This window comes from Chenopodium quinoa, unplaced genomic scaffold (genome assembly GCF_001683475.1).
Source record: "Chenopodium quinoa cultivar QQ74 unplaced genomic scaffold, ASM168347v1, whole genome shotgun sequence".
In the NCBI taxonomy this organism is placed as follows: Eukaryota; Viridiplantae; Streptophyta; class Magnoliopsida; order Caryophyllales; family Amaranthaceae; genus Chenopodium; species Chenopodium quinoa.
Genome location: NW_018743175.1, coordinates 5,472,715 through 5,485,319, shown reverse-complemented (window position 1 = coordinate 5,485,319; position 12,605 = coordinate 5,472,715). Strand labels below are relative to the sequence as shown.

Genomic DNA, 12,605 nt, shown 5'->3' with positions numbered 1-12,605 from the left:
ACAATGGGTTATCGTCTATGACCTCCATTGCATATTAGAAACTAACTTGATATTAACTTATTAAATATTCTGTCAAATTAAATATATAATTATAAAAATTATTATTAAGTGTATTTGCCATGCTCGTACATAATTCATAAATACATTAGTCAGTTCATGTCTGGCTCTTGTTCAACAAAAAACAGTTTTCAAGGGATCTTGATTATTGTTCAATTTATTCATACTGTATTACGAATGAAGAACTACTACTAGTAGGTAGGTGCCTGATTATATTACCAACCCGTCTAGTGCAAGATAAGATTTTATTGTAACTTTTGTGATAACAAAGCTTAGAATACTAAAAAAAAAGCTTAGAATACTCAAATTTGTATGTCTTACACAATAAGAGACGGTTTCCTAACATCCAAAGTCAGAAAATTATATGGGAGTAGACGTTCGACATACTTCTATTGAATTGAAACCTCTCACAGGTCAACCCGACCCAGTTAGTGTTCGAGGCTCCTTGTGAGTGACAGTGGGGTTGGGGGAAGGGGCAAGGGAATCCTCGTCCCTAAATTGTCTCTAGTGGGGACTAATTCCAAACTTCATAGTTGTGAATTAACAATTTTTAACACTAAAAAACCAAGTATTATTTGGTGAGAGTTTCCGAGCTTATTGGTTGATTAATTAAACACTCACAGTAATTTCAAGGTGATAATACATATACTTAGTATCTGCCATCTTTTAACGTTATTTTTACTCTACTATTCTACTAGTGTCATTACTGTCATAGACTCATAGTGGGTGCAGTGCATTATTTGACTCTTGTTTAATTATACTATGATTTTATTGGACTTCCTAATTACCAATTTCCAATCACTAATATATTAGAATAACGGTAGATGCTACAGTGCATCGTCCCACAATCTAAAATATTGATTTATCAGTCATATTTGAACTCTAATCTTATGAAAAATATTTATATAACTACGGAGTAAGTGATATATAGGACAGAATAATGAATTTTAAATTTTAATATATAGCTAAATCAAAGAAATGTTTACTTGTCTTACAAAATAAAGAGTAACATTTATACATTCAGGGATGATTTTCTTGCCTTTAGGCTTATACATCAACAAGCTAATTTAATCGATGATTATCAAAAGTAATTAATAATACAACAAAATTAAATTAACAAATTTAAGGATGATTTTCATGGTGATGACCAATTTTAGCAGCAGCAACATAATAACGCTTAATAAGCGCCAAAGCATTACTAGTCAACTGACTTAGCTTAACAACTTTACGTTGAACTATTAACTTAACATTTCCATTCATACCACTTCCATCAAAAGCATCCCTACATGTTCCAGCATATGTTAAGGCAGTGCTAGTCCATGTTTCGACGTCGCTCGCCTCCATCTCCGTCTCCGTCCAAGCCGGAGCCCCACCCATCTTCTCGATTGAGCGTTCAAGTTGAGCGGCGGAGGTTCCGACGGCCATGGTGCAGTCTGATAAGGCTGCCTTCTCCATGGGCTTAAGTGCTCCGGTCTTAGAAAGCCGGGCTGTGGTCTGTGCCGCGGACTTGGCCTCTATGAGTGCTATGACGAGGGCCTTGGTAGCGAGTCGTTTCGGGTTGTTTTGGATTTGTGAGGCGTGTGGGAGAAGGGTGGCGTAGCAAAGCATAGGGTATGTTGTGGTGGAGCAGCACTTTTTGATGAAGTTTGTACTGCTCGTGCTCGTGTTCGTACTCGTGCTTGGTTTGGTGGATGCTGATGAAGGGTTAAAGGATAGAAATATTAGGAAGAGGAAAATGAGTAGAGTAGTAACATTTTGGGGAAGTGAAGATTTCATGTTTGCTAACTTAACTAATAGAAGTAGCTAGGACTTATTGAGTTGAATTGCCAAGTATTTGATACTCTTATGCTTTCTATAACAAGTGATTGTTTAAGGAAGGGGTTTGTTTCCCTATTTATAGCCCATTTGCACGTTGCACTTCACATAAAGAAGTGATAGTCTGCTAGCTGGCTTAGCTGCCATTCCCTAAAATATTTTAGGGCATATCCAATGGGTAGGTACAACAATTTGTAGTTTGACTGGTAATAAACATTTCAGCTTATTATTAATATCTAGTTACATCATTCGTTTTTTTTGAATGGGAGTTTTTACAAATGACAATATTTTTGTTGATATGTTTATTTAATGAAATGTCCAAACGTTATTACGGAATGAAAAGAAAAGGAAAAATACACAGTATATAATCTTTTCAAGTGGTGATTAAGCTACAATAGAAGAGTAACATGTCAATCAATAACCAATATATAACTACACATTATTCTTTATTATATGTTAGCTAGATAAATTTAAGGACTATGTTTGAACAAAATCCAAAATAGCATCACATTTAAAACTTGTAAATGATTAAATTATCTTTGTATATTTTCCTACAAAAAATAAAATTATCTTTGTATATATTCAACCCTATATAAAATTTTAAAATGACAGGCAATCTCTCTACTGATTCGTGCTCTGAAATACAAGTAGCCAGCTAAATTTAAGGCAGGTTTGCTCAATGTAAGTAGGTGGACTAGGAACATATAATGAAGATTGAAGTATGTAGAGATTTAAGTAGTACTCCTAAGATAATAGGAGCAATATAATTTTGAAAAAATTAGAAATAATAATCCTAACTTTCATCAATTTTGGTAGAATAATCTCAACTTTGAATTATACTGGAATAATCTGAATTTTGGGGGTCTTCTTTTTCTACAATTCCAAATACCGGTTACCGGTTGAATGGATTTTATTTTTTTTTGTTAAAGTGACATGTGTCACAAATTAATTGGTTAAAAATATATATAAAAAAAAACCACCCAAAAAAAATAAAAAAACACCAGCAAATCACCCAACACTCCACCCCTGCTCACCAGAACCCCCAACCAGCCAAACCCCAACCACTAGCCACCAGCTACGGACGCCGGCCACCAGTCACCAGCCATGAAATCCGCCCAGCCACGAAACCCGGCCACCAGCCACGTAATCTTCTTTACCGCCAGCGACCACAACCGTCAACCTGCTCCAGCCACCACCAGCACTCGAAACTCCCTATAAACCACATCTCCAACTCTCGAAATCCCCCAATCAACTCGAAAACCCTTAAAACCACCTCCCTCACTCCCGAAAACCCCCAAAAACTCCTCCCTCACCATCGAAAACCCTAGCCGCTAGGGTTTCGGGGTGGAGGAGGAGTTTTTGGGGTTTTTCGGGAGTGGGAAAGGGATTTTTTGTGGTAGTTGCGCAGTGGGGGTTGGAGGGGATTTCCGGGAAGGAGGAAAACAGCGAGGAAAAGCGGCGGTCCGGCGTGGGAAGAACGGCGGTCGGCGTGGGAGAGGCGGCGGACTGGGCAGTGGTGGTGGAGGTTAGGGTGGGACGGTGGGGGAGGGGAGGTTAGCTGGGTTTTTCTTTTTTTTTTTTTTTTTTTAAATTTTTGGACCAATCAGGGCTTGACACGTGTCAAGTGACCTGATATATTAGGTTATTGACTTTTGTTGACCGATTAGGGATTGAAGAAAAAGAAGACCCCCCAAAATTCGAATTATTCCAGTATAATCCAAAGGTTGGATTATTCTACCAAAATTGATAAAAGTTGGGATTATTATTTCTAATTTTTCCTATTTTTTTTTTTCTTTTTATTTTTGACATTATTGCATATTTGCATGGGTGGTAAATAGATACTACATGATCTTAAGATTCGTTTGTTGGGTTGTTGTATTGGAAGAATGGGTTAAATCTCATAATTTATGGTTGTTGGGCCAATTTTATAGTCCATTGAAAATATTTTGCATGATTTTAACTTCTTTTTTATTTGATTTTGGAAGATTAATTACGTCGATAATTTATACGTTGAGTTAATAATTAATTACCAAGTTGTTTATCATGTTTATTGCATTGTTTTTTAATCAGACCAATCATACATAGTATTATTCATGTATAATCACAGGTTGGTAGTATAATTTTCAGATATCAAATATATGTATTTAATTAATATAAATATCACTATAGCACTACTTGAGTATATTATATTACTCTGTGATTTTTAATTTGTAAAATGATACTCAAGAGATTTTATTGTTAGAGGTTGGCTAGATTTTTGCCCCTAAAATAAGAAAGAGGTATTTAGACTATTTACAACAACCTCTAGGCAGAAGGCAGTACGTTAGTGCAGTATATAAGAAGTGAAATGTGAAAATATTTGTAAAAATATATTAAGTTAAACAATGAATGACTTACAGCAAACATTTAACCTGGTTAAAATCTTTTCACATACTAATATAGCTAGTACTGTATGTGTTTAGTTGAAAAGTAGTAAGAGTAGTGTTTATATATAATAATAAAGCCAAAAGATGTCATCTAATTTAAAAATGATGAACTTAAATATAATAGTATTATAACCCTTATACGGAGTACTTATTAAAATGCATGCATAAATTGCTACGAAGCTACCCATAAAATAATGGTTACGTATGGTTCTTGGGTGAGCAGAACCATTGATCATTGACTTGTAAACATTATTATGCTCAGGTTAGGATTCCAAAACATAGGATTATTAATCTGGAACCTTCTTCCTTCCTCAAAGACCCAGTGCAGTTGCTAGCTCACTTTGAATTTTTATTGATTTAACTCCTTAACTAAGTACAGTTGTTACGGAGTAAGTTATAAGCAAGATTCTTAAGTCCTAAACTCCTAATATGTTAATTTACTAATCACTAACTATTTACCATGTATTTTTCTTAACATGTTCATTAAAGGTTTTCTTACAAATTATGTGTGCATGCAATTACATAGTAAATTGCCTGTTATTTAATTGATATAGAGACACTAGTATAGGATTAGTATTCGAAATTGATTAATAGTAGATTACATTTGTGGATAAATTTGTGGATGATATACTCTTATTATAGTTTCATAAAATTGAATTTTTTTCACACTATAATTGTATAACACATTGTCTACGAACATACAGAGTAAATACAAAAACAAGGTACTAATGTTTGCCTAAAGTTGCAAACAAGGTACTCAAGTTTTAAAAGTTGCAACAAGGTACTCAAACCAAAATTCACCCACTAAAACAGGTTACCATTTGCCAAAAAAAAGGAAAATTAAATTGCTGACACAATAAATAGAAGGAACTAATGTTTGGTGATTTTCAACATATTGATAAAAAAAATAAATTAAAAAACCACCCCATCAGCCTAACCACCTATCACGACAGCCCACTCCCACCAGCCCGACTGCCTACCGGCCCCTCAGCACCAAAGCATCGCGCCTTGCTGCTCTGACCGCCATATCCCTCCCCTTGAATGTGCCGACCGCCGTACCCTCACTCCTCAATCCTCATATGCATAACCCTAACTACCCTAGATTTCGAATTCAGGTCTTCTTTTTCTCCTAGCGTTTCTCATGATTATGCTTGCTGAACTTTCTCTACTCATCCTCATCAATTATGCGGAGTTATCAATTCATCCTTATCTGTGTCGATAATATTGAGTACACCATTTCTTTTTCGGATTCTTGGAAGGTCCGCTTCTCCATGTTATCATGTGTATAATAGTCCTCTTCCAGCGAGAAATTCTGGGTAGGGTGGTGATGGGGGGGGGGGGAATAGGAAGGGGAGGATGAAGGAGAATTTTACAGCAGTTGCGATGGTGTATTTTTTCCCTTCCCACGCCTTGATTCGGCCCCCTTCCCCTTCCTATATGCCTTGATTTCGGTAAGGGTTGTGGTGGTTAAGAGGTGACTGAAGAGGGTAGGGGAGGGCGACGACAGGCACGGGGGAGCTACGGTATGGGCGCGACGGTGCTGGTGGCCAGCCTAGGCCGATGGTGGTGCGGGGAGGAGGCTGAGGCTGGGGTTGGTGGTGGTTTTGAATTTTTTTATTATTAATTAATTGTGTCATTGTCAACAAGAAATGATGGCCTTTTCTTTTTTGAGGCAACATGCAACTCAGCATTTATTTATTTATTTATTTATTTTAAAGCAAAAAAAATGAATTAACCTATTGGTGTAGGTCACCACCACAATTTTTACCTACAACCAAGGTTTGAGTATCCTAATTACAACTTCTGAAACTTCAGTACTCTAATTGCAACTTTTGTCAAACATTAGTACTTTGTATTTTACTTTTATTCCGAACATACGAGTAGACTATTGGCCAAAGATTTTGTTTCTACCCCAAATTGTCAAATATAGTCTAGTATTTCAAGACCAAGACATATCACTAATTCATGTTATTGTACTTATACAAAGTAAGTCTTTTTTATTCTACTCGCTATGTATTAATTATATGTACACAACTATACATTGCCAATGCAGTAAAAAATAATATAAATAAATTTACAATTATATAAAAGCTTTTTCTTACAAAATTGTACTTATAAATTCAACTAAATGACCCCTAAATGTCAACGACTTAAATTCAATATTTAAAGATGGATTAGTAAACAATGTGTCTTATGCAGTAATTTGACACGAAAGAAGCTCTTGCCAAATCATCAATACTTGGTTAATTGTTTGACTTTTGAAATTAAAAAAAAAAAAAAAGGATAAATGCATTAGAAGAATCTAGGCTAGCTAATAATTTAATCAAGCATATGCACTTACGTAGTTTTGGTATGACTTCGAACAGAACAAAAATACAGACAAAAGTGTAAGAAGAAGGGTTTAGTAATACACAGTTTTGTCCTTTTAACAAGTGAAGTGATCGAGTCAAGCAGACATAAAGAAAGTTCCTAGTTTCAAAGTTTTCGTGCATCCATTTAATGTACAGCTACAATTACCAATATTAATTAATACTCTTATACAAAAAATTATTCTTAATATATAGCTTAGATATCAAATTGTAGTACTATGTCGGAGGTTGTTCTAATCTGTTTGCCAAAAAAATCTTGCATTCTTTATATTCATGCTTATCTACAGCACATATACCCATTTTTTAAGGCAGTACCTATTAATTTCTATTAACTTCCATCTGCATATTATTGCAGCGATTATATTTGTTTGGGTCACCCTACTTAATAATTTCTTACTCCACTTGCAATTCGGGTGAATTGACTAACATCTTCTCTTATATGTTATGTTTTGATTTTTAGCACTGTTTATATATGCTAACATTGATCACATTTTATTATAAGTATGTAGAAGTAATTGTCATTAATTTAATTGTTGGGTTAATTTCATATGTTCCCTCTGTTTCAATCTAGTGATTTTCTTGATTGAAATAGTTTATATTATGATAAAAATTGTAGCTAATATTTGCTTGACAAATTTATAAAAAACACAAATTTTCATATGATATAATGAATAATTCTATTTTATCTGTCTTGATCTTGATGTGTAGTCGTGTAGATGTGCAGTTTTACAACATCATCGCTTTTTATCTTCTTTTTTTTTACAATATGTATTTGAAGATATTTATGCTTATATGTTGTATTGGAGATTATGAAATTTGTGAAACTACAAATAAATTATTAATGACAAAAATGACTGTGCATTAACAAGCATTATTTTCAAAATGTTATAAGTACTACTAAGAAACAAAGCTCTTACAAATTAAGACTGAGCTTATTTTTTTACTCTGTAAAACACAAAGTTCATGAATATTATTGAGCCAAAATGACAACTTTGTCAATTTATCTAGATACTCATGCCATACTAATATACTATAGTTTTGTAAAAGCCACATAATAATGTGAATATTTTAAACTTAGACAGTCTATCATCTGCTTACTAATTTACTGCTATAAAATTTGGTCCAAAAATAATGTAAGGCCCAATACGATTGTCCAAGTCTACTATTAAGTGGGCTAAAATGTTGATATTAGGAGAATACTTTTATCAACTGGGCCAACCTACCAAAAGTCCAATCCCATTGCATCGAACCTTCTCTTTGCTACTCTTATGTCTTATGTGAGTTATTTGTGAGTTTGATTTTGTGACCTTATTCAAATTTGAGATATCCAAAACTTGATAGCTCATTTTCTACCAAATTCAAAGTTAACCCAACTTGAACCAAATTGGTTGTGATTCATTCATCGTAAATTCGTAATTGCATAAAAAGTTATTTTCAATCAATAATGGAAAGGTTCTTCCAACAACAACAACAACAACAACAACAAAAAAAAAAAAAAGAAAAAAAAAACTACTCATACTATTGAAAAGGTTTTCATTTTACAATCATAAAGTTTTGAGATCAAAATCTAGTAGAAACATCCACTTTAGGGGGCAGATTTGTGAATATACAGAAGCTGACAATCCTTAATTGATTGTCAAAAAAAAAAAAAAAAAAAAAAAAAAAAAAAACCTTTATTAAACCTGATGCAAATGACTTGTCATCCTATAACCCATCCTAGTCGAAATTAAATTCAATCCAATTCAAATAAATGGTAAGGTCCTTGTCTTTGTAAGGGTTTCCCACTTCATCTGAGGTGGCCCTCTCACCTTCACTATTGAAGATTTTTTTGGCATCGCAAATTAATGGGGGTAATCTCTTGGGTCCTGGTTTAAGTGTATGACCCACTATAATACTTTGAACTTTATAGATTCCAAATTTGTGACTCAAGAGAGTAGTAAAATAAAGTGAAAACATACAAAATATGGCCCCTAAAATGAGAAGGACTCCATTGTTCATTCAATTATTAGCCATACAATTCCAATAAAAATTTAGGTCCCTATATAATTCCACAAAAGCTTTAATGTTTTTGGTTAAACATTGTATCAAATAATTATGTTATATCATTGTTCTTGCGATTCTCTCTACACTAAGAAAAAAATTAACTTGCAAACAGAGTGTGTCACGTGTACCGTACACCCGCTGTCTTCATCACTTGTAGATCCGATCATGCCAAGTATATTGCTTATATGTACGGCCAATCAAAGAACTATACATGTTTTATCAGTGACTAATGCCATACCGCAATTTGCGGAATATATGAAGACCTTAAAGCCAGAATTTGAACTATTGAAGACAAAAGTTGTTTGATTGACCTTCGTCTAATTGTCTTGCATGTCACAAAGAGTACAAATCCCAGTTGAAAAACAAGCAATCATGTTTGAATACTCCAATCGAGTTCAATTATTTTATGGGGATAAACCCAATTTCCAACAGTTGATAGTTTATTTCTTTATAGCTCAACTTGGTACAAAAATCAAAGAAACTGACCATTATACCTCAAGCCCATAACAGCATAACTTGATTATATTCGCCACATCGAAAACAAACAAAGATGCTAACATGATTGAAGAATCCCACTAAAATATGTCACTTAGATTTGAGATCACCGGATCGAATCAGTTAAATATCTTGTAATAGTCATAATTGGGATTATATTTATTATTTTACAAATAATAATTTACTTAGAGTATGACACGACTGAATACTTGTATAGGGTAAGACACACCATTAATAAGGAGTGTTTATTTATAGGATAAGACAAAGTACTTATAAAGATACGTCATTTTTATGGTATTATGTCATAAGACCATCTCATGTTAGAATTTACTAAAGAAAACACGGAAAAAGCTCGTGATTTAGCTTATATTGTATTTAGGATTTGGACAGTTGGACATCCATACTTTCCAACAAACCAAAGTCACTGGATTGCACCCTTTTCTAGTAGTGGGAATTGTAGGTCTTTCTCCACCCATTTTATTTTCCTCTTTTGTGGGGTAAAGGGGTTAAGGATAGGGCCAGATTGAACATGGAATATATGAGGTCGGTCATCATGAATAATTAAGATCTATTGATGTGAATGAATCCCTAAAATTTTGAAAAAATAAGTGCAAAATTTCCACAATAATGACTCAAAAGCTGAAAATTTTCTTGCAATTCAATTTTTGTAGAAATTTCACAAACATTACAAACCAATTCATCAAGTATTCAACTTTGATCAACAAGTGTACTCCCTCCGTCTATTTTTTTCTCAAACGATTACAAATCAAAAGAACAAATAGAGACGGAGGGAGTACAGAACAACACAAGTACTTATCACACAATTACAACATGATTAAAGTACCAAATCACACCATCTTAGAGAACTCAAAACAACAGAATGTAGAAGCTCAGTCACTAACCTTTGTACTTCACAGCTCACACATTATTAATTACTTCCAAAATCAAATGAAAAACAAAATTAATCCAAAAATTAAGGATTTTAGACTTGTAGTTTGGCAAATTTATACCTAGAAACAAAGCGATTAACCAAAGCAAGAGCATTACTAGTAAGTTGAGCAACACTATTAACCCTCTTTTGAACAACACCCTTAACTTTCCCACCTTTAGTATGTCCATCTGATAAACCATCAACACAAGTACTTTCATCAGTTAACGCAGTACTAACCCAAGTTTGAACATTATTCATATGCCACATGAAATCTTCACCATTAGTATACCCTAAATTCGCAAGCTCCTCGAACGAACGTGTTAGTTGATCAACCCCATCACTCATAGTATCGATACAATCTTTAACTGCCTCGAACTCTCTATGTTTGATCCCTTTGGCATTTTTTATTCGTGAGACAAATCGAGCAGTTGATCTGGCCTTAGATAAGCTCACCGCCAACGCAGTTAAGGCTAGTTGGCGGTGGCTTCGGCCTATCTTGCTACCAAAGCCTGATAGGCTCTGGTAGCAAAGAGGAGGGTATCGCGTGGCACCACATGAGGATTGTATGAAACTTGAGGGCTGTTTATTGTGCTTAGTTGGAGACCTTGGAGGGTGGTGTGCTATGGTTGTGGAGAGTATAGCAAGGAGAAAGGAAAGGATGAGGAAGAGAGTAAATATCGGTTTTTCCATGGTTTATTGGTTTGAGTATCTTTGATTGTGTGATATGAACGTTTAAGGGGTTTAGGGATATATAATATGGGAAGATTATCTGGTAAAAAAAGTTTGGTTTGTCTGTCTATTTTGGCTTCTTTTGCGGACTGTTATTTGTTTAATGTTTCCTTGACAGTAGTGTTAATCAGTTTAGGAGTATTTTGGATCAATTTCACAAATTACTACTTACGCTGTCCAAAAGAAAACAACTCTACTAGGTACGTGCTTTGTTTCCTAGTACTTTTTTTCGTCCCACTAAATTTATTCACAGGATAAATAAAATCAAAATTGTAACCGTATATAAAAATATTAAGATCACGAAAAAATATAAGCCGATTATAACAGAGGAGAAATAGTCAAATAGTTAAGTAGAGCCCACTAATTCAACATTTGTACGGAGTAGTAATCATAATGTGCAAGGGTGTAATAGATGAATTTTCTGGAAGTAAAAATGTGTAGTTACAAGTTTATAGCGTAATGTAGCATGTCACGTTCATGTAATATGATGCGTCATTCATTACAATATGATACATGAACAAGAACAACTTCAAGTTTTCGACTGTGGGTCCAAATAATAAAGTTTCAAAATTAAAAAAATTGTATTTTAGCTTTTCTTTATTGAAAGGAGTTAAATTGAAATAATTGCTTGGATAGTGTTTGGCTTGTCGGCTCGGTTTCCAACTAACCCATAAATAGCCTTTCTGTATTAGTGTCGTTTTTGTGTTACTTGTGTATATAGTCATTTTAGATAATTAACTAGCAGTCTAGCACGAATGAAGTTGTGAACCAAGTAAGCCTATGTTTTGATCAATAGAAAAATGGAAGGATGAAAAATATTAATTGGTCGCAAAATCAAAAGTTAGGTAAAAACATTGTAGTTCAATCAAACAAAATTTTTGATGAAAGGCAGTTTTTTTTTTTGAAGGATGATGAAAGGTAGTTAAAACAAGTAATCCTTATTTAATTTTTATTTTTTGAACGGACAAGTAATCCTAAATTCATTAAGTATGAAGTGAATTTTATCTCATATTATTTGAGCTCTTAAATTCTTAATGTAATATACAATACAAAATTTCGGATACACATGGATTTAATTGAAATAATATATTTCTTTGACCTCTAAAAATCAAGAAAAAAAATGAATAAAAAACCTACTTTGACCCATGGCCATCATGCGCAATTTAAACAAATCTCCCAAAAGACCTGTAAAGAGAACTGTTAAGATAATAATTAGGTATATTGTATAATATTTTTAGATTTCCTAGTTATGTTAATATTCTATCTTATTTCTAATCTTGTTAGGGTTAAGAGTATCTCATGTAACTATATATATTCTTCACTTGTGATTGAGAAAGTCAAGCCGTTCAATCTAATTTGACATGGTATCAAGAGTCTAGGTTGAAAAAAAAAAAAAAAAATTTACATGAGGAAACACAGAGGGCCGTGAGAGATAGCGAAGGATGACGATCAATCTCCATCTCCACCACCGGTTGACTTAGACTATTATCTTGGGTCAAGTGATCATCCGGGAGTGGCTATAACCCTTGTGAAATTGAAGGGACCAAACTATGATGAGTGGGCTAAAGCGGTTCGTCGTTCGACGATCACAAAGTTCAAGTTTGGCTTCATTGATGGCTCCATATTAGAGCCGACTGATATAGTGAAGAAGAAGAATTGGGTTGCTGTAAACTTCATGCTTGCATCGTGGATTACAAACACACTTGAGGATAGCATATGTTCACAGGTTGAAGACTTTGA

At 34.0% G+C, this 12,605-nt stretch overlaps 2 protein-coding genes across 2 annotated transcripts; both read right to left on the bottom strand.

Moving 5' to 3' along the window:
* Positions 1-1,004: 1,004 nt before the first annotated feature.
* Positions 1,005-1,918, bottom strand: LOC110732247 (21 kDa protein-like). Its single transcript, XM_021912162.1, has one exon. It carries the CDS (start codon positions 1,831-1,833, stop codon positions 1,180-1,182), a length of 654 nt encoding a protein of 217 aa, XP_021767854.1. The 5' UTR covers positions 1,834-1,918; the 3' UTR covers positions 1,005-1,179.
* A 7,915-nt stretch (positions 1,919-9,833) lies between these two features.
* On the bottom strand, positions 9,834-10,954 carry LOC110732729 (pectinesterase inhibitor 9-like). The gene has a single exon (XM_021912717.1). The coding sequence runs from the start codon at positions 10,824-10,826 to the stop codon at positions 10,188-10,190; it is 639 nt and encodes a 212-aa protein (XP_021768409.1). The 5' UTR covers positions 10,827-10,954; the 3' UTR covers positions 9,834-10,187.
* Positions 10,955-12,605: the final 1,651 nt, after the last annotated feature.

What these genes read in the sequence shown, in the direction of transcription:
- LOC110732247 (XM_021912162.1), bottom strand. Translation starts at nt 1,833, where the DNA reads ATGAAATCTTCACTTCCCCAAAATGTTACTACTCTACTCATTTTCCTC.
- LOC110732729 (XM_021912717.1), bottom strand. Translation starts at nt 10,826, where the DNA reads ATGGAAAAACCGATATTTACTCTCTTCCTCATCCTTTCCTTTCTCCTT.